Source organism: Eptesicus fuscus, chromosome 10, assembly GCF_027574615.1.
Source record: "Eptesicus fuscus isolate TK198812 chromosome 10, DD_ASM_mEF_20220401, whole genome shotgun sequence".
In the NCBI taxonomy this organism is placed as follows: domain Eukaryota; kingdom Metazoa; phylum Chordata; class Mammalia; order Chiroptera; family Vespertilionidae; genus Eptesicus; species Eptesicus fuscus.
The window spans coordinates 69100192-69121088 of record NC_072482.1 but is presented as its reverse complement, the minus strand read 5'-3'; the positions used below and the strand labels follow the sequence as shown (position 1 = coordinate 69121088).

General features: G+C 40.3%; 2 protein-coding genes across 3 annotated transcripts in view; one reads left to right on the top strand and one right to left on the bottom strand.

Annotated features, from left to right (window-relative positions):
* Positions 1-238: 238 nt before the first annotated feature.
* On the bottom strand, positions 239-17480 carry ADAT2 (adenosine deaminase tRNA specific 2). 2 transcript variants are annotated; one of them, XM_008161693.3, is made up of 6 exons: positions 17258-17440; positions 11692-11796; positions 8143-8293; positions 6621-6727; positions 3969-4041; positions 239-3856 (listed from the first exon to the last, which is right to left on the bottom strand). In XM_008161693.3, the coding sequence occupies exons 1-6, from the start codon at positions 17351-17353 to the stop codon at positions 3813-3815; spliced, it is 576 nt and encodes a 191-aa protein (XP_008159915.1). In that variant the 5' UTR covers positions 17354-17440; the 3' UTR covers positions 239-3812. The 2 variants fall into 2 exon arrangements, with proteins under 2 accessions (XP_008159915.1, XP_054578525.1); XM_054722550.1 differs by lacking the exon at positions 239-3856 and adding an exon at positions 4664-4706 and having other exon boundaries at positions 3979-4041; positions 17258-17480.
* Positions 17481-17604: 124 nt separating this feature from the next.
* Positions 17605-20897, top strand: part of PEX3 (peroxisomal biogenesis factor 3) — a 29756-nt gene continuing 26463 nt past the window's right edge. Inside the window, exon 1 of the mRNA XM_054722549.1 lies at positions 17605-17824. Within this exon, the coding sequence (XP_054578524.1) occupies positions 17752-17824 (73 nt within the window). The 5' untranslated portion in view covers positions 17605-17751. The remainder of the gene's footprint in view (positions 17825-20897) is intronic.

The following is a 20897-nucleotide window of genomic DNA, read 5'->3' as shown; positions in this document are numbered from 1 at the left end:
TAAGTCTAGATGTCTCTATGGAAACCCAAGAAAACTATTTTATGGCCAAATGACTACCTACCTAGAATTACACATCCTATTGGATCACTACGGGCCATCTGTGATTCCAGAAACATCTTAGACCTATTTTCCCAAACTCTATTTTTATCAAATATAATTAAGTTGATATAATTATTACCTTCTGCTGAGGCAATCAGAGAGAAAGAACTTATTTCTGGTACTTCTTTCAATTTTTTTATTAAGACATCCCTCTTTAAAATTGTCTTATTAAGGAATTTTGTAAATTTTGGCAAACATAATAAAAGAGAAAGCGTACAATTGAATAGTTTAACAGTTGCTTTGAAATTTATGTCATTAATTTTCTTCCCCTCCTTTCTGCCAATGTCAAATACACTTAAAAAACAATGTAACTGCTTCCCAATCCAAATTGTTTATTCATTGAAAAGGAAAAAACACACAATAATTATATAGTGTAGAATCAGATAAAATCTTCACCAGGTGAAGGAAGATGGCTTTTGGGTACCTCCACATATGACACTCTGAGAACATAACATCACCTAGAAGGCATAACCTGAATCTAATCGTGAGAAAACACCATTATGAAGGAAAAAAAGGAAAAGTTGGGGAAGACGGACTGTATGATTTTTTTAAATGTCCTAAAAAGCAGAGAGGCCATGGAAATGTTCTAGACTAAAAGAAGCTAAAGACACATGAGATACATGATATTGGACCCCAGAATGGATCTAATATTGCAGAGGAGAGTAGGGGGCAGCACAGTAGATAAAAGTAATGTATCAATGTGATTATATAAGAGAATATCCTATGCTTAGGAAATACTGAAAACATTTCAAGGTAAAGGACCGTGATGTGTGATGCATGTAATTTTGTACCAAATGGTTCAGAGAAACCATGATATACCAATAGAGAGACAAGAAAGCGAGCAAATAACAAAGCTAAAGTTATAAAATGTTAACAATAGGTTTGAAGAATAAGGGATACATGGGTATTTTTGCAACTCTGCTATCATTTGAAATTATTTCCAAACAGAGAATTTAAGGAAAAATGAATAGCTCTTGCCTACATTGGCTGTCTAATTTCTCTCCATGATATTCCAAATACAACACAGGAAGAGATGCTTCGCCAAGTAACATGAAAGTGCAAAGATATTTTAACATGATCGCTTATCAGTGATTGAAGCCTGCCAGAGCATTATATTCCACCCATTCTCAGCAGAGTCCATTGCAAAAACCAGTAAACATTGGATACTCTAGCGACATATATGCAATCACTTCCCAGTAATCTCTCTAAACAGGGTAGAAATTCTAAAACCTTTTTGCATCCCACAACTTCCAGAATTATCTATACATAAAGCATGTCTCTCAGCTAGTTACTATCAGTATCAATCATTTGGAGTCTATCTTTTTAACTGGAGCATCTTAATATTTTAAGCCATGTCTAAGTAGCTGGGGAATGTGGTACTCAGAAAGCAAGATCGCCTCATCAGCTATCCACAACTCCTCCCCACCACCTCGAAATTGCTGTCAGAATGCCTCAGCCTTAATGTCTATGACCCCATAATGGTCCTATACCAGCACTGGAGGTGCCAACCTCCAATCTGCAATACACCATCTATACTGACCCCCCCCCCCCAAAAAAAAATAATAATAATTAAGTAGGGAACTGTGCCTAAGACCAAAAATTTAGGAGACTTTTCTATGTCAGTCACTGGATAATCAAAAAGGTCATAACCAAAATTAAAATTTTCAGCCATGCTTAAGAATTAGAAAATACCCACTCTCCAAAACACAACAAAACCAGAACATATGTATATTGGTAAGTCTTTTCTATCCTTTCCTGTTTATAGTTTTACTAGAGGCCTGATGCATGAAATTCATGCAAGGGGCTCGGCCCTCACAGCTATGGTGGCTGCCTCGGCCCTCGCAGCCCCGGCTTTGTCTGGAAGGACGGACGTCTGGCAGGTCGTTTGGCTGTCTGGTCTAATTAGCATATTATACTTTTATTATTATATTTTCTAGATCCGTTTAGTAGTGACTATCTCTGGGTTAAAATAGACACATACCATTTTTGGTTTTGGCTTTTTACCCTAGATAGTCTCTTTATTGCTCATTTCCTCCCAAATTCCAATTAATAATTTTATTTAACACTTGTTTACTAAGAACCTACTTGGCATAAGATGCTTAACCAGACATACTGGGTGGTACTCTCTGGAGGAAAGATTCCAAGATTTTTTGCCTGCAAATAATCCTCCAGAAAATGATATGAAGACAGTAAGTGCAATGATGTCTGCTTGCCGAAAAGCATAAGGAGCCAGAAATGAATTATGACCGACTACAAATAGGAACAAACTAGTCAAAGCACTAAAATTTAACGAGAGGATAATCTTAAAAGCAGGAGAAATTGAAAAGAAGTTACATGTAACATTATTATAGATTTAAAATCATGCTTATTCTTCTCCATAAAACTCAAATGCAGTTAAAAACACACACGTACAAAATAGAGCAATTATAAATCCTCTGAAGCATGTCACTGTGATTAGCCGCTACTCTCAGCAATATAAAAAAGACTTTCACAATTACTTTCCAGCCTGTAATGTAATTCAAAACAAACAAGTCAGAGACATCGCTCAAATGGCAGAACCAACAAATACAGATGCTTTGCATCAAGGAAATGAACCCACTGAAGAAATGCAACTGAGGAGCTGCTGTCCAGGGCCTGGAGCAGGGCTTCCGGTAGAACACGGAGGCCCCCTTCTGGGCAGACGCGGAGCACTGCAGCCCAGCTCTGAGCACTGCAGCCCAGCTCTGCAGCGCCGCAGCCAGCCAGCGGGAATATCTGGGAGTGCCTGCTGTGGATACCCTTTCCAGGGCTGTGTTCACACTGTACAATTTCAGACTTTAAATTCTAAATCTGGATTTTTGTAAAAAGAAAGAACTGTATTCGATTTCAGATCAAAGTAACCATTCTATTTAATTGTGCAACCAGCATTCCCACCACCAATGGCATGCCCATTCTTTTTGCCTAATCCAGACCACGCTCTCACATGCTGTATAATCTATTGTTTAGTATATGTCTCCCCTGCTAGAACATAAGCTCCATGAGGGCAGGGTTCTTTGTTTTGTTCACTGATTCCCAATACAGTTGCTCAATAACAAAGAAGGAATTGTCCCCTTTATGCTTTTATATTCTATTTTTAACATTATCCATCTTCAAAAAAGGCACAAATACGGTTTTATTTTAGCAATATGTTGCAATTTAAAATGACATTTAAGCACTTGTTTTACAATATGCATTTTCTCTAAATGCTTTATAAAGGCAAAAATCTGTTCAAAAGACCAGATAATCATGGTCTACAGGTACGCAACACAGACAATTTCCAAGGAAGTCATGGGCCCCAAACACACTGGGAGAACACAGAGGCTGCAAAGAATGAAAAATGCAATTCTGCAACGCCAGGCGTGGAGCAGGGGTCCGCAGTGGCACAGCCCGGGGCAGGTACATGCTCTGACAGCACTGTCCCGAACTGGTGATGCTTTTGGCAGGAAGTGCATCATACTGCTTACTAATTTCTAAAGCCTCAATCTTTCATTTTCCAGCTTGTGGAAAAACTAATTAATAGTTTATTGCAATTGTCAGACTTTGTCAAAGTGTTCACTTGTTCCTTTAACAGAGGAAATGATGAGAGACCATTTTTCCCACAGGTTAAGGACGATACATAACATCTGATTCAATGATGTCACCAGCGTTCAGGCAAGAATTTCATCCAGGGGCATTAGTCCTTCGTTAGAACAAACTCAGGATCTCTGACACTCCTTTTTCCGAACCTTTGATTTTGGTGCTATGAGAAGGACAGAAAAGAAAAAGAGAAGGTGAAGAGGCAGGCCGTGTCAGACTCTCTTTGTCTGATTTGTTTGAAGTGAGGTACTTTTTATACAGTAGGGAAAACTGACCGTTTGGATTTTCTTGTTTGTAGAAGTTCTTTAACATTTCCACTGCTTCCTCAGCCCGATACCCTGGAATGCACTGATGAAAAGAGAAAGTTCAGAATGAACATAGGCCTATGATAATGTGTGTTGTGTTCCATAAAAAAGGCAACATATACATAATTATATAAACAGATCATGTTAACACACTTTGTGGATATTAGTAACACAGGAAGTATGTTTCCAAAGAATACCTATCTGGCCTGTCAAATATCATCTCAATCAACTAATTATTATTTCTCAATCAACTACTATTGAAGTTATGATCTATATGATATAGGGTAAGATTCTTAAAGTCTCTATGCCTCAGTTTCCTCGTATGTAAAATGTATTTAATTATAGCAACTTAACCCAGAAGGATTTGTGAGGATTCAATAAAATTAAATAAAATCATGCCTGTTAAGTACCTAGCACATCATAAGGGTTCACTAAGTATTAGTTATTTTTATCTGGTCTTATTTACTGTGGCCCATTAAGCGTTTGATGCTATAGAGCTAGGGTTGCCTGTCCACAGCTAAAAATGATTAGTTAAAAAGGGGTTTTATCTTTATAAAGGGTTAAAAAAATAAGAATATGCGACAGAGACATAAATGGCTCACAAAGATTAAAATATTTACTATCAGGCTCTTTACAGGGGAAAAATATTATCAATCCTTACTTACTATAGAGGATTTTTTAAGTGTTCACTTTGTGCTATCTTGGTACCTAATTGGGAAAAAAGAACAACATGGAAGAAAGCGAAATTGTGGTAAGGTAAGGATCTGAAAGTTGAACTTGCCTTAATGATAGAGAATATTTAAAGAGGCTAAACAGAGCATATTAGGGAAAGAGTAAGAACAAGGTTGGGTTGTGTGTGAGGAAACCAGCTGATGGGGCAGGGGTGATTATTGAGGGAATATAAGGAAAGAAATTAGAGAAAAAACGAAGTCAAAATATATAGGGCTTTGAAAGCTTGTGGCAGGAGTTTGAACTTGATACATTGCACCCTTCTGAGATGCATGAAATGATAAGAGCAGAGACTTCAGGACGGCCCGTCTGGAGGGAGCATACAGGACAGGAAGGACCCAGCGAGCAGCAGCACAGGGGGCTGGCAGGCTCGGTCTGCTGCTCAACATGAGCCCTACAGAGGCTGTGCCTACAGAGGCTGCATAAACCTTCCCCATCAAAACAAATAGCATCCTACGAGTTCAACATGTTTTGATTCCACATATAAGTGAAATCCTGCAGTATTTGTCCTCTTCTGTCTGACTTTGCATAATACCCTAGAGATCCATCCTTGTTGTCGTAAATGGAAGGATTTCCTTTTTTATGGCTGAATAATATTCTGTGTGTGTATATTTATACTGTATTTTCTTTTAGAAGCAGGGAGTGGTTGCCAGGGGCCGAGGGGTGGCAGAAATGGGGAGACACTGGCCAAAGGGTACCAACTTTGTGTTATAAGAGGGTTAAGTTCCAGGAAATCTAAGATTCAGCAAGGTAACTATACTATATACTATAGTTGCTATGAGAGTAGAGTTTAAATGTTCTCACCAGAGCAACAATGACAACATGGTAACTATGTGAGGTGAAGGATGTGTTAACTCACCTTATTGTGGTAAACATGTCACAATATATACTGAGTGGCCAGATTATTATGATCTCTGAATGCATAATAATCTGGCCACTCAGTGTATATCCTATATAATAAAAGGCTAATATGCAAATTGTCCCCTCGAACAGGAGTTTGACCAGCAGGCAGGCCGGCCAACCTCCCATGTCCCCTCCCCCGGGCCAGGCTGGCCAGACCCCACCCATGCACGAATTCATGCACCGGGCCTCTAATATATATATACTCAGTGGCCAGATTATTATGCATTCAGAGATCATAATAATCTGGCCACTCATTGTATACGTGTATCAAATCATCATGTTTTATACCTTAAACTTACACAATGCTAGATGTCAATAATACCTCAATAAAGCTGGGGAAAACAGCCCAATGACCTTCCTTCTACCCTGCACCCAGGCAAGCTGCTCCCCGCTGCTCCCTGAGAATTTTCCAGAATCATGGCCTTTACTTTGGGGGCTCTCATTTCCTCCTCAACTTCACCCTTGCTGGCCTGTGCCCCCAGGACTCCACTGGAACTACCCGCTCAGATATCAAGGGCAGATAAAAAATAAAAATACAGGTATTGATTGCTACACACCAAAAATAGTATGCAGCAATCTAGCAAATTATTGAATTTGTGCAAAAACATTGTGTTTATGGTAAACAGCATCTACTGTCACTGTCAGAGGCCAAGCTTCACACAAACTTGGTATAGCATGGAGGCAGGAACACTCAAAGTGAAAATGCCAACAGCGGTAGTGTCCTCGAGCATGCCTCAAGGCCTGGGCGAAGGCTGTCAGAAGATACCTCGGAAGGCTGGGGCTCTCCTCCAACACAGATTCGGTTGATTCTGAGCTGGGCACTCACCCGGAAATGACTGCCTGTCACTCACTGAATTCGGCCAGCAGTCCTGAGAACCTGTCTAGTTCTATCATGGTTTCTGGTATACCCACCACATGCTCACTATTCACAAGCCCATGATGAGATCAAAGTCATTAGAAAGAAAGAAAAAGCATAACAGTTCATGTTACCTGAAATGGTCTCCCAGTATTTGGTAAATCAGCAGAGGCAATGTCTAGAACAGAGCCACAACCACCAAAACGTTCATTCTGACAGCCATACACAACCAGCGGGATTTATGTGAGAGAATTAAGGTCCTACAGAGAATGTGCAGTTCAAGACAAAATGGGATTTACACCGGCCATTCTGGAGAGGAAAGCTCATGCTACTCTTAAAACAACTAAGCTTGGGCGTAAGCTTAAAAATCATACAATGCAGTTACACAAAAGATGTCTAGAGGATTTAGAAATTAATATCTCATAACTGCAAACAGAATAAAAACTAAGTATGTAACGGGCAAATGTTCAGTGTGGTGTTCTCTCTGGTTTTTTCTAAATCAGTTGTTTTGGAATCATTAGAGAACAAGAGCCAAAAAATAAGCAGGTATTTAATCCAGAGATTTTCACCTTGTAGAGATAACATATTGTTACCTGTGATTTCCCCAAATAAAATATATCCTGTGCCCCCATACAAAACGGGCTAAAGCTGAACCACTCTGTACGGCAGGATGGGGACAGAACCCTGTCGACCATAACTGGCCTCTTTATCGAGATTGTACATTTTATCAGACTCAAAACCCTCTGTATTATTTTAAAAGTGATCAAATGTTTCACCCATACACAGCAAAATACGTAGATAAAAACATGCAAGTGTGAAACTGAGTTTTAAATTATTATATAAATTTGCTTAAATCTTTAAGACTAACTTGCAGCACTCAGTATTTGTGTCACTTTATGAAAGACAAAGAGCTGTAACTATCAATTTTCCATTTATTTACAACTATATCATAATATATTGGTTTGTTCTTTAATTTGTATTGACTTCTGACAAAATTTGTCATATATCATAATAGGTATTTATGGCAAAAGTAAACAAATAAAAACATATAAACGGCCCTAGCCGGTTTGGCGAGGTGGATAGAGCATTAGCCTGCAGACTGAAGGGTCCCAGGTTCAATTCAGGTCAAGGGCACATGCCTGGGTTGCGGCTCCATCCCCAGTAGAGGGCATGCAGGAGGCAGCCAATCAATGTTTCTCTCTCACCATTGATGTTTTTATCTCTTTCTCTCTCCCTTCCTCTCTGAAATCAATAAAAATATATTTTTAAAAAATTTAAAAAAACACAAGCATATAAACGGAGAAAGAAAATTTTTAAATCACCAAAATCTATTATCCAAAGGCAAGCCTTAGGTGCATTTTTTCCCCAGACCTTTCCTTATGTAGTTTTATCCTATTTTAACTTAAATTATGATTTATTCTTCTATTACAGTTCAAATTAGGGCTAAGCTTTTCTATCTCTGGCTTATATACTAGTTCCATGTTTACAGACATTTTTCAAAAAGGTTATTTTACTATTTAAAAATCTTTTCTCAAGTTTTTTGGCCTTCACCTCCTAGAATTTGTTTCATAAGTCTCTGTAGGGACAGGTTACCTGTCCGGCCACTTTCAAGTTCACAGGAAGGGTACAGACGTTAACCACGAAGCCCAAGGATACTCATGAGGCGGAGGGCAGCTGCGCACATGATGCACGGCTCCACCGTGACGTATAGCACCGTGCGCTCGAACACCGCGGAGGGGCTCCGGCCGCTCCCCCGGCACCAGGCTAGGGCCTGGTCGATGGCCACCATTTCTGCATGTCGAGTAGCCTGAAAAGAGAGAGGAGCTTGCCTTAACAATGTTCGCTACACGTAACTGTATTCTGCAAATATTTAAAATAAATACCAGAATAATTGGGCCTCCTGTTTCTGCCAATGTTTTAAAGAATGGAGGTTGCAGGACACCCTTAGCAGTTGGCAACATAGTCCCCAGGTCAAGTACCATAACATCACCAAAAAAGACATTTCATCTGAAATGCTGTACGAATCATGCTATATTTTAGTTAAGTACCTAAGAACTTGGGGGATGCTCCTTCAATTAAAATGCCACAGTGAAGATATGTTTTTTTTTAAAAAAAAAGATTATCCTAGTATATCTGAATATTTTAGGGAAAGCTTGAAATTTTCTTAAGTATGTGCTCCAGTTTCAAATGTTTTCAAGGCTGTCACTGACCTCACTCTAAGCAAATCTACTTTTAGTTTTTACTGAATGCCTCGCATTTTCTTTGGGATAAGATTTTATATACTGGCAGGTTTTTGGTATAGCTCTCAGATACCTCATGTAAGCAGTAGAATACAGGAGAAATCACACAGCATTTGGAATCAACCACATTTAAATTTGAATCCTTATTGTGACACTAGTGGCCCAGTGCATGGATTCATGCACATTGAAAGGAAATTAATTAGAAGGTGACTGGCGGGGCGGGACTGGGTGAGATGGGTTGGACACACCCTGGAGCCAACCTCCCATGATCCCTCCCAGGCTGCACCTGGGGTGGTGCCTCAGCTCTAAGGGTGTCTGAGGAGTGAGCAGGGTCCCTCTGGCAGGTGGGGTCCCTTGGCCTGGCCTGTGGGGATTAGGCTGAAACCTGCTCTCCGAAATCCCCCGAGAGGTCCCGGATTGCGAGAGGACGGTTCTCGGGTGACGCACCCTGGAATCGGGTTCCCTCCTCTCTGGTTCTGGGATGTGTCACCCAAGAACCATCGCTGCCAAATCACCACAGTTCAGCAGCTCTTGCATTAAGTGTCTGCCCCCTGGTGGTCAGTGTGTGTCATACCTACCGGCCAGTCAGACGGTCGTATGGTCGCTTAGCTTTATGTATATAGATTACTAATTATGTGGCCTTGAGCAAGTTACATATTTTCTCTAAGTCTTGGTTTACCCATAGGTAAAATGAGGTACACTGGTGCCTATACCTCTCAAAGCAATCTGAATTATGGGAAGCACATGCCGTATAATGCTATAATGTACTCTGCTATGCAACAATTATTTATAACTAGAGGCCTGGTGTACAAATTCCTGCATGGGTGGGGTTCCTTGGCCTGGCCAGCGATTGGGGACGTCTTGCCTAGTCCGGACCAGGGCCAACCAGCTGGGGGGAAGAGGTTGACTGGCCGCAGGAGGTTGGCTGTCGGAGCACACTGACCACCTGGCTGGCCAGGGGGACGGACCATGGAAGGTTGGCCAGCCACGAGAGGTTGGTTATGGGAGCATACTGACCATCAGGGGGAAGCTCCTGCATTGAGTGTCTGCCCCCTGGTGGTCAGTGCATGTCATAGTGACCAGTCGACCGGTCATTTGGTCAACCAGTCACTTAGGCTTTTATATATATAGATACTCATGATCATCACATTTATCAACAACTTAGATTGAGTGTTATCTATGTCCAAGACACTGTGCTAAATTCTGTGTGGAATAAAACTCTCTGTCCTCAACAAGACTAAAGTCTGGTAGGGTAAACAGAAAGTTGCTCATTTACCTGTGACCAAGGGCAGGGTGTGAAAAATGCTGGCACAATGGCCCAAGTACCATGAAAGCCAGGATTATAAACTCAGAGCCAGAAGGGATTTTAGAAAAGAGATTCCCAAACCTGGCGGCATACCAGAACCCACTGGGGAGCTTGACAAAGTTTCCCCAACTCGAGTGCTTTTTATAAATCAGATTCAGAATGACTAAATCAAATCTCCCCATAGTTCTCAATAAGTAATTGTTGGACTGAATCATATTAAGCAACTTCCTCTTTTATGGCAGAAGAACCAGAAGCTAAGACAGAATGTATTAAAGCTGCACAATGGAACAGGTGATAACGGTGGTAACAGGGGAGTGGAGGTGGTATTAAAGCCAAAGCAGGACTCAGGTCTCCTCATTTGGGGTCAGGAGTCTTTCTATACTGTGATTATAGGATAATCTTCTATAGGACACAGAATACCAAAATAAATCCAGGTTAATTTCAATGTAAAGAAGAAACACATGTCATTGGGCGGTTAGATGAATGTTGTTAGGACATCCAAAGTTCTTATGTTAAAGATACTGTGCCAAATAAATCACCAAGTACAAATGGGGACATATGACAATTACCTAAAATACAAAATTCTACTCCCAAATATAGGTATCTATATAGTCACTAATTGCTGTATTATGTTTATTACTTATCTCACAGGTATTTTGACACCCACATAATTGCTTTGGGAATCTGTGTTCCCACTTTGTATGTGTTTTGCTAAGTCTCAGTTTTGTCTTTGATAGATAAGATGGGTGAACTTGAAAGTCCACATAGCACTAGGACCAACACCAGCTTGTTCCTGGCTGCCAAGGTCACACAACAAGATCAAAGTCTGTGAGAGTGGGCTTATGCTCTCCTTGAGTCCACCGAGTACTTCTTATAATCATAAAATCTGACGCTTCATCTATAGTTACTAGGACACACTGTTGTGATACCGTATTCAAAAAGGGTTGCCTTAATTCATGAACTTCCCAACCTAACCACAATAAATTAAAAGTCTCACAACCTAGTAAAGTGTACATACTCCATGTAGTGGAGACTTCATCCCATTGAATTATCTGAAATAGAAATAGCTTCTTTATACCTCCTTTTAGAGCAGTGGTTCTCAACCTTTCTAATGCCGCGACCCTTTAATACAGGTTGAGAACCACTGCTGTAGAGCCTAAGACCATCGGAAAACACAGATATTTACATTACAATTCATAACAGTAGCAAAATTACAGTTATGAAGTAGCAATGAGAATAATTTTATGGTTGGGGGTCACCACAACATGAGGAACTGTATTAAAGGGTCGCGGCATTAGAAAGGTTGAGAACCACTGTTTTAGAGATACTGAAGAATGCGATATGAGTTAAATAGATAAGTTAAAGTGAAATTTTCATATATTAGCTTTGCTTAAAACAGAGACAGACTCATTTCTTCTACACTGACATACCAATGTAATAAAATTGCCTCTGAGGTTTCACTCAAGTGTTAAAGTCAACATGTGTCACTTTTAGAATCAGAAAAAAAAAAAAAGGCATTCAACAAAAAGAAATGTTTAGGGAAACTACCCTTCCGTTGATATCTTATCAGACTCTACAGAGACCCATCTTCTTACCAGCTGTGATAAATGCACCCACTTTTACTGTCATTGCCCTGTATATGCAATTATACTCACATACATTTTTGGTTTGATTAACTTCATTCCTTCCTTTCCCCACAACTTCATTGTTGTAGACCATAAGGCAGCCAACAGGAACTTCAGTATTTTCTAGGGCTTCTTTGGCCTGAGAAACAAAGTGGGAAATCTAAGATGTAATGTTCAATGCTTGAAAGGACTACAGGGAAGAAACAGATGCAGCAAGAACACTAAACACATGTATAAATACTAGAACAGAGAAATGCGGCTGACCTTTCCCTTCTCTCAGATACAGCTCAGTACTTAGTGCCCTTGCTCTCTGGGCGTCCATATGAAGGGAGATCAGAAACAAATCCCTTCATAGGTCCTGAGCTCCTGATGTATTTTTCCTCATTGGAAGCAGAGGTGATCAAAAGACTTATTGACTCTTGTTCTTAAATTTCCAGGGTCTATGCACCTTTTCAGAGAGAGTATATATATATTTGCAAAGAAGTAGAAGAATAAATGACATAAATCCTTTCTTAAAAATCTTTCCTTGTTGAAATTCTACTTGCTTAATTTTGTTTCTCTAAAAAGGACAGAAAATATCCTCTAGCGTTTCAGTAACATACTTTTTTTTTTTGAAAAGCTGAGGAGCACTCTAGGTGAAAATGGCACAACCACCTTGGAGAACATTTTGGAAGTTTCCTTTAAAAGTAAACAAACAGCCAAAACCGGTTTGGCTCAGTGGATAGAGCGTCGGCCTGCGGACTCAAAGGTCCCAGGTTCGATTCCGGTCAAGGGCATGTACCTTGGTTGCGGGCACATCCCCGGTGGGGGGTGTGCAGGAGGCAGCTGGTCGATGTTTCTCTCTCATTGGTGTTTCTGGCTTTCTATCCCTCTCCCTTCCTCTCTGTAAAAAATCAATAAAATATATTTTAAAAAAAAATAAAAATAAAAAAAAATAAAAGTAAACAAACATATTGCCTATGGACAAATTCTACTCATGAATGTTTCTTCAAGAAAAGGGATTGTATATCTACAAAAAAAAAAAAAAAAAAACAGCAAAAGAATGATCATAATAGATTGATTCGCAATAGCTAACAAGCTTGCTCTGGAATCCGGAAAAGCCAAGGAAATATGTCTGTTAGAGCCTCCAGAGGGCGCTCAGCCCTGCTGAAACATTGGTGGCCCAGAGAAACTGATTGTTGACTCCTGGCCTGCAGAAAAATAAGAGAATAATCTTATTGTTTTATGCCACCAAGTTTTTGGCAATTTGTTACAAAAGCCATAGAAAACTAATACCCCCAGTAAGAGGAAGAAAAGACAAACTAAAACTGGAAGGAGATATTTGCAAACCACATACTGAACAAAGATCTAGCATGTAGACTACGTAAAGAACTCTCAAAAATTCAACAAGAAACTCCAAACAAGCCCCTTAAAAAATGGGCAAAATATATTAAAAGACATTTAGCCAAAGAAGGCATACAAATGGCAAATAAGTACATGAAAAAACGTCCACAACATTAGCCATTAGGAAAATGCAAATTAAAACCACAATGAGATGGTACTACACATCTATCAGAATGGCTCAAATGAAAAGTTAAAAACACCAAATGCTGGGGAGACTATGGAGAAACAGGATCACTCATACACTGCTGGTAGGAATGTAAAATGTAAAATGGTACAAGCCACTCTGAAAAATAGTTGGGCAGTTTCTTAAAAAACTAAATATGCACTTAACATATAACCCAGCAATTGCACTCTTTGCACATATATTTACCCAGGAAAATGAAATCTTATGTTCCTACGATACATTAATTTCATATATAGACACAAATGTTCTTAGAAGTTTTATTCATAATAGCCCAAAACTGGAAATGACCCAAACGTCCTTTAGTGGGGGAATACTGAGACAAACTCTGGTACATCCATACCATGGAAAAACTATACAGCAATAAAAAGGAATGAACTATTGATTGACTCAAGTTGGATGAATCTCAAGGAAATTATGTTGAATGGAAAAAAAAAATCTCAAAAGTTTACATATTCTTGTATATAACATTCCTGAATGACAAAATTATAGGTATGGGGAACAGACAAGTGCCTGCCTGGGTTTAGGGTTGGGCGGAGATGGTGGCCATAAAAGGGCAGCATCAGCGAACCTATAGTTATGGAGCAGTTCTGGTGGTAATTAAACAAAACTAGACATGTGACAAAATCACACAGAACTACACACACACATGCACACACACGAGTGCCTATAAAGATGAGGCAACCTGAATAAACTCAGACTGCATTGATGTCACCTTCCTGGTTTTGATATTGTACTAGTGTTATGTAAAATGCTAGCATTGCAAGAAACTGGGTGAATAGTATATGGGCCTTCCCTGGACACTTTTTTGCAATTGCCTGTGAAACTATAATTATTTCAAAATGAAAAGTTAAAAAAAAAAAAAGGGTGGAGCAAATGAGAAGTATCTTGGAATGCAGACTAAGAGATGCCTAGCGAGGCAGGAGGAAAACCAGGAGTGTCTGGTGTTAGGAAAGACCTGAGGAAAAAACAGGCCAAGAAAGAAGGGTCAGTGATATGGAGGCAATCTGGGTAGAATGGTGAAAAGGTTAAGAACCAAGAACCTAGAAGAATAATGAAGAATTAGGCTGGTGGGGAGGATAGGTGGAAGTTGGGAGGTTGCCAGTGGCAGGTTGAGGAATTTAAAGGTGATAGAGGAAAACAGAGCTTCTGAGTGTCATTAGCAGGAACTGCTGTAGTGTAATCTTTTGGATGTTGTTACCTTCTACCTAAGTGTTTTTTGGCTAACTTGTTTTTTTTTCCTCCAGCTTTCTTCCTCCCCCCATACACACCCTTTCATAGTAAATATATCTGAGGACTCAACAGGAGTCTGTGCAAACTGCAGTCAAATCCCCTTTGAACATCTGATGAAAGTTATGAACGCTCTCACATTGCATGGAACAGGCACATGCACATAATGTTGTTATATAGTTTCAGGTTAGGAAGCCCTTTTCTAGATAGATAGCTGGCTCACCTCCTCACCCAAGACAAGTCCTCCATTTCTTGGCACTTGACAGTTACCCTGCTTTGATCAACCACTCCCTTCCTTTCCACCAGCCCACATTGCTTTTGTTCTTTTTAAAATGCAGTAAGCATCCCAAACTGATCTCAACTGACTTGCTCAGGACTGTGTTGCCTCTTATCTGATAGCACTTTATACCTGTCTCTAATTTTGGACCCTAGACATGTTACTTATTAACTTTTTCATTGGTGCATGGTTTACGCTCATCCATTAAACAAGTATGTTCCTGGGAGGCAAGCACACGATCCTCGCACTGGCAAACTCGATTTGCTCACCTTTGCAGCCTTAGTACCCCGCACAAGGCCTAAAACATGGAAAACAATTACAGCACAATTGTTGAAATGGCTAAGTATCTGTGCTTGATTTCTTTTTTGAATTTTCCTCAGGCCTAGCACAATATTATACCAATACCAGACACCTAGGAAATGAATACTCCAATAATATATAATTGATTTATTCTAGAACACTTGCTTTCTTTCGATAGATAGACCTAGACAGATAGATAGATATTGATAGACACACAAACACACTCACACACTCCATCTTTCTTTTTTCCTAATTATAAAGTAAGATATGTTCAAGGGGGAAAACTTGGGGGTAAAATATCCATACATCTATATATATATATATATATATATATATATAAAAGCCTAAGTGACCATTTGACCAGTAGCTATGATGTGCACTGACCACCAGGGGGCATATGCTCAATGCACAGGCATGGAAACATGGAACACACTGATGAATCTCAGAGGGAAGCAGGGAGGGCAGGAAGAGATTAACCAAAGATCTTATATGTATACTAAAGACCTGGTGCATGGATTTGTACACTGGTGCAGGCCAGGCCGAGAGACCCCACCAATGCACGAATTTGTGCACCGGGCCTCTAGTTAAAAAATAAAACCACTTATTTATTATTCTGTAACAGAAGATTTTCAAGTTTTTTCTCTATGCCTGCATATACATATTTGTAGTTTTTTAAAAAGTCAAATAGATTTATACTATATATACAGTTCAGCAGTCTACCTTTTCCATTGGGAAATATACACATTTTCCCATGTTGAGTAATATTTTTCAGCACATGATTTTTTAAATTAAGGTTGCACAGTGTTCCTTTGTATGAATAGATGATCCATTTAACTGTTTGATATTTACACTGTTTCAAATCTCCACTATTACAAATAAGTGAAGAACTTCCCTATACAACCCTAACAGATAGATACTATCTAACCATTTTATACAAGGCACCAGAGGCTGAAAGGTTAAGAATCTTAGTTTGCTGTCAGTGGCCATTCTAGGGTCTGTACATAGGCTAGACTAACCTCTATACTCCGTATGTATATTATAAAATAATGTGTAATTTGTTTACTGGGCTGTAATACAAAATAGATTTTTTTTTTACTGTGATTCACTTTCAAAAAAGCATAAGAAACAAGTTTAGAAGAACATTATGTAACAAATGCATAGATGCTTTAATGCCTCCTGGCTTAGAGAAAAGTGTTTGGCTGTAATAGTGCGTGAATGCAGAGAAAATAATGTGACAAGAGAACAGAGAAGGTGCCGAAAATAGTTTCAGGATTGAATCCCCACTGCCAAGCACAGTGCACTCAAGAAACATCTGTGGAGTGAATGAAGACATAATTATGAATTAACTAGAGGCCCAACGCACAAAATTCGTGCAAGAGTAGCCCTTCCTTCCCCCTGCTGCCGGCACCGGCTTCCCTCTGGCACCTGGGACCCGGGCTTCCCAGCCAGCCCCGGCTTCGTCCAGAAGGTCGTCCGGAAGGATGTCCAGTCTAATTAGTATATTACACTTTTATTATTATAGATAGGGTGTCCCCAAAAAATGTATGCACACTTTGAATAACTATAAAGGCAGTGTTTTCAAAATGTAATAGAATCTACAGACATTGTGTGTATACATTTGGGGGACACCCTGTATATATGCTGAGTGCACTTTTATCCTTGTTAAAGAGCTCGATGACACACATAAGTGTGGGGAAAGCTTGGATTATACACAAATCTGAGTAGAGCCCTCCTTAATCAACAGCCCGAGCAAGGGAAGGCAGTAGGATGCATGGATGGATGGATGGATGGATGGATGGATGGATGGATGGATGGATGGTAGAATATGGCTGTACAGGGGCTTGGTTTATCTACTCTACCAGAAACATCCTCAACTTCCTTCCTTCTACGGGGTCAAGGGGTCATAAATACAAAATAATGTGATTTGGCGGGTTTGCTAGTGTGTTCACAGTAAAGAAGGGAACGCTGCACGTATGTGCCAACAGCAGCTGAATAGGGACATTTGACGCATACTTCATGCCAGCGAAAAAGAAACAACTTCTGTATTTCCTCTTTTCCTTCCCCAGAGCCACTGTGAGAATGGCCTCAAGCCAGCTGTTTACCCAGAGAGCGTGGCGCCAACGAGATTATGGTGACAAGAAAGCACATGGGGCGTTTGCTCAAATGATCAGGCTGGGTAGAGAGCCGGAGAAGTTCCCACCCGCGGCGGCGACCTCCCGGGCTCCTCACCATTTGCATGGCCTCCTCCATCCACTTTTCGATCTCCTCCGCTGTCACCGAGTACCCGCCGCCGGTAGCTGGCGTGGATGCCTCCTTCGCCTCCATACCGCGCCGGGGCGGCAGCGAGCTCAGCGCCGGAAGCCGAGGCGCCGCGGGAGCCCCTGCCCGGAACTCGGCGCGCGCAGGCTGCGGTTTCCGGGGGGGATTCGATCGGCGAGGCACTCGGGAGCGATTTCTGGGCGGACCTGGGTGGCCCGGCCCAATCAGGGGAGGCGGCGGCGCGGCGGCTGCCACAGAAAGCGCAGCTGATCGGCTGTAGTCCACGCCCCCTTCCCGCTCCGGTGACAGGGTGCAGAAAGTCGCGTTTGGGATTTCTGGAGAGCACCCAGCGGGACCACGGCGTTCCTGCCGGGTCGGTGGTCCAGGGCGGGTGACAGAGAAACGGTTTCCTAGTGCACCCCCGACCCCTACCCCTAGGCAGCCCGCACCTCCAGGGCCTGAAGATGCTGAGATCTACGTGGAATTTTCTCAAACGTCACAAAAAGAAATGTATCTTCCTGGGCACGGTCCTCGGAGGTGGGTGACAGCGTTCTTGGAACGGGGCGTTGGGAGGAGGGGATGGGAGCGAGGTGACTGTCTTCCAAAACAGAGAGGCTGGGGACCATAGTCCGGCATAGGTAGAGGGGAGGCGTTCAACCATCTTATGGGGAGCGGGGCGACAAACCTCCAGGGTGCTTTCCATCTCCCCAATTGTGGAGTGTGAGCCCTTCGCCCTGACACTGCCCCTAACTCTGTGGGTCGCCTGTCCTTTATTCTCACGGACCTTGGGAGAACTCACCGCGATTAAGTTTCCGTTTCAAGGCACCATTCTCGTATAGACACATGTTGTTGTTGTTTAATGATCTTCTATTGTTTTTCCTGAGGTTCTGGGTTTCTGTTTGGCGCTCCTGGTGCTTAGCTTGGCTTTCCCCCTTCGTACAAGTGTCAGAATAATATTCTAGGAGTTACCTCGACTATGTACGTCGAGTGTTGTTTAAAGGTAATTTGAACGTTTGAAAATAGCACACTTAGTACAGAAGGGCAGGAAGATACATACTAGACAAGAAAAGCACAAATCGATATTTTAGCTCTGTTTCTGCTACTTTAGAATACGGACTGTGCAGTAAATTGTGAAGTAAGACGGTGCTTTCCGGATGTGCAGTCTTCCTGGGGCTCTTCAGGGTTGGGATCGATGCCCAGGCAGTACTGAGTTGCAGAAGCTGAAAGGAGATTTAGAAACAGATAACAATCTTGAGAGCCTTTTTCGTCATCTGGCAATCATTTCATAACGAGCAGGAATGTAAAGGAGAGAATAAAACGCCTGGTGAGATATAGGAGAAGAAAATGTAGGAATGTAAAGAAATTTTTAGAATTTGAGTTTTTTGAGAAATATTATCACTAACTACATGCTTTTGGTTACAGAAGCATGTTAAAAAAAAAAAAAAAGGAGAAAAATTTCCCAAGGAGTTGGGTTGCTTTTCTTTTACTATTATTAGATTATATTCTATTATCCCCCCGAAACAATTTGAAATTAACAATACTCTTAGCATCAGTGATTTAGATCTGTTAATTCTTGAAAGTTTGATCAGGCAAGGAGAGAGGCTTTTCCAAGTCTCTGAGATCTGTCATAATTTTATAATGAACAGATGTAAATTTTCTGGGAAAATTTTTATAGATAAAATGTGTTTTCTGATATATTCAGCCACTGGCATCTAATGTGTATTTAGATTATGCTAAGACTGTTGAATCCATTTTATTTGTAGAAGCTAAAGATATATGTGTGATGGAAGAAGTTTAAATAAAGTATTTTTCCACCACAAAAGGAAATGAAAGAATCTCTCTTTAGCAATCTCAGAAAGACTAGTATACCTTCCAAATTTATGGAAAAATCTAATGGTACATTAGGAGTAATCATAGGGAAAGCAAAAGATTATACTTCAGAGGTAGTTATAGATTTTGTCAAAAATCTATTGAGAACTTCATAGTTACAGATGAAGAGGAATGAGAAAGAAAGACAAGGTTCAGAGAGACAAAGAAAATAATCCTAGTGTTTTATAACAAAAAAGTTAATCTAAAAGTCAAAAAGTAGATGACGTTATGGCCTAATTTTTTTCTGCTTCAAGGAAAAGGTCCTATAACATGTTACACTTCAATTCATCTAATTCAAGAAATATTAATCAAGTGCCTATAGTACTTATCAAAGTAATGTGATTGGAAATAGAGGATTTACAGAGATTTCCAATAGTAATAGTTACCATTTTGTGCTAAGCTCTTGTATTCAGTGGGGATGACAACAGGATAGTTATTGCTATCCCATTCAAGAATGTGGGAACTAGAGCCCTAAGAATTTAAGAAACTTGCCCAGTGTCTCAGAGTTGCTAAGAAGGAAGCTAGAATTCAAATCCAAGTGTGTTAGATCCTAAAGCACATTCTCTTTCCACACTATATTGCTTTGCCTTTACGGACTTCATAGTCTGGTAGAAATGAGAAGTGTCTTACTCCACTCATGCTGCTGTAACAAAATACCACAGACTGGGTGGCTTATAAACAACATAAACTTATTTCTCACCGTTCTGGAGGCTGGAAGTCTAAGATTGGGGTGTCAGAATGGTTAATTGGGGGCTTGCTTGCAGGTTGCACACTTGTTGTAGCCTCACATGGCAGAAGATGCTCTGTGAAAACCCTTTCATAAGAATACTAATCCCACGTAGAAGGGTTCCACCCTCATTACCTAAACACCTCCCAGAGACCCCAACTTTAAATACCCTCATATCAGGCGTTAGGATCTCAATATATGAATTCGGGGCAGGAGGGCACACAAACATTCACAACCTAGCAACAAGTATACAAATAATTAGAGTACAAAACAAGCTGAAAAAATATTATACAGATCACACTAACAGGTAGCATGTAAGATTATAAAAAAAATCAAGTAAGGGCTTAACGGAAGACACATTATCAGGTTCGGAAGGTAGATATCAACATGTATGCTCTAAGAGGTAGGAAAAAAATCTAAGTAAAAACTTTGAGGTGCAGGCCTTATTAAGTAGAGTTTCCTGCATTTTGGATGAGTAATTGCTTTAGACCAATTGTACAATTTTAACAGTTTATGCAAAGAGTAGATTTTGGTTCTCAAATTTTTTGACTGGTGATGTTCTTTACACTTTTAAAAATTAAGGACTCTAAAAGAGCCTTTTAAAACTTGTATCTAATTAATAGTTTCCATATTAGAAATTAGAAGTAAGAAATTTTTTAAATAAAAATTTAAAAAATAGTAAACTTGTAACCTATTAATATAATTATTTTTCTAACTTAATGAGAAGAGTGGTATTGTTACGAAATACCAGTAATTTAGAACATTTTATTATCCTATACAGAAGAGGAACTGGATACTTGAGGGATAAAGAAATTTGTCCAATGGTACGAAATTAGTAAATGGGGTAGCTAGAATTTGAACCCAAGCATTTTTTAACTTAAAGTTCAAGATCTTTCTGTTATGACATACTAGAGGCCCGGTGCACTAAATTCGTGCAGGGGAGTGAGGTGTCCCTCAGCCCAACCTGCACCCTCTCCAATCTGGGAACCCTTAAGGGATGTCTGACTGCCCGTT

Bases quoted from the DNA above. Each gene is read 5' to 3' on its own strand.
- ADAT2 (XM_008161693.3), bottom strand. From the start codon at position 17,353: ATGGAGGCGAAGGAGGCATCCACGCCAGCTACCGGCGGCGGGTACTCG. The intron at 11,797-17,257 runs GTGAGGAGCCCG...TTTGTTTCTCAG, and splicing joins TGGAGGAGGCCATGCAAATG to GCCAAAGAAGCCCTAGAAAA. The intron at 4,042-6,620 runs GTAACATGAACT...TCTTTTCATCAG, and splicing joins ATACTGGGAGACCATTTCAG to TGCATTCCAGGGTATCGGGC.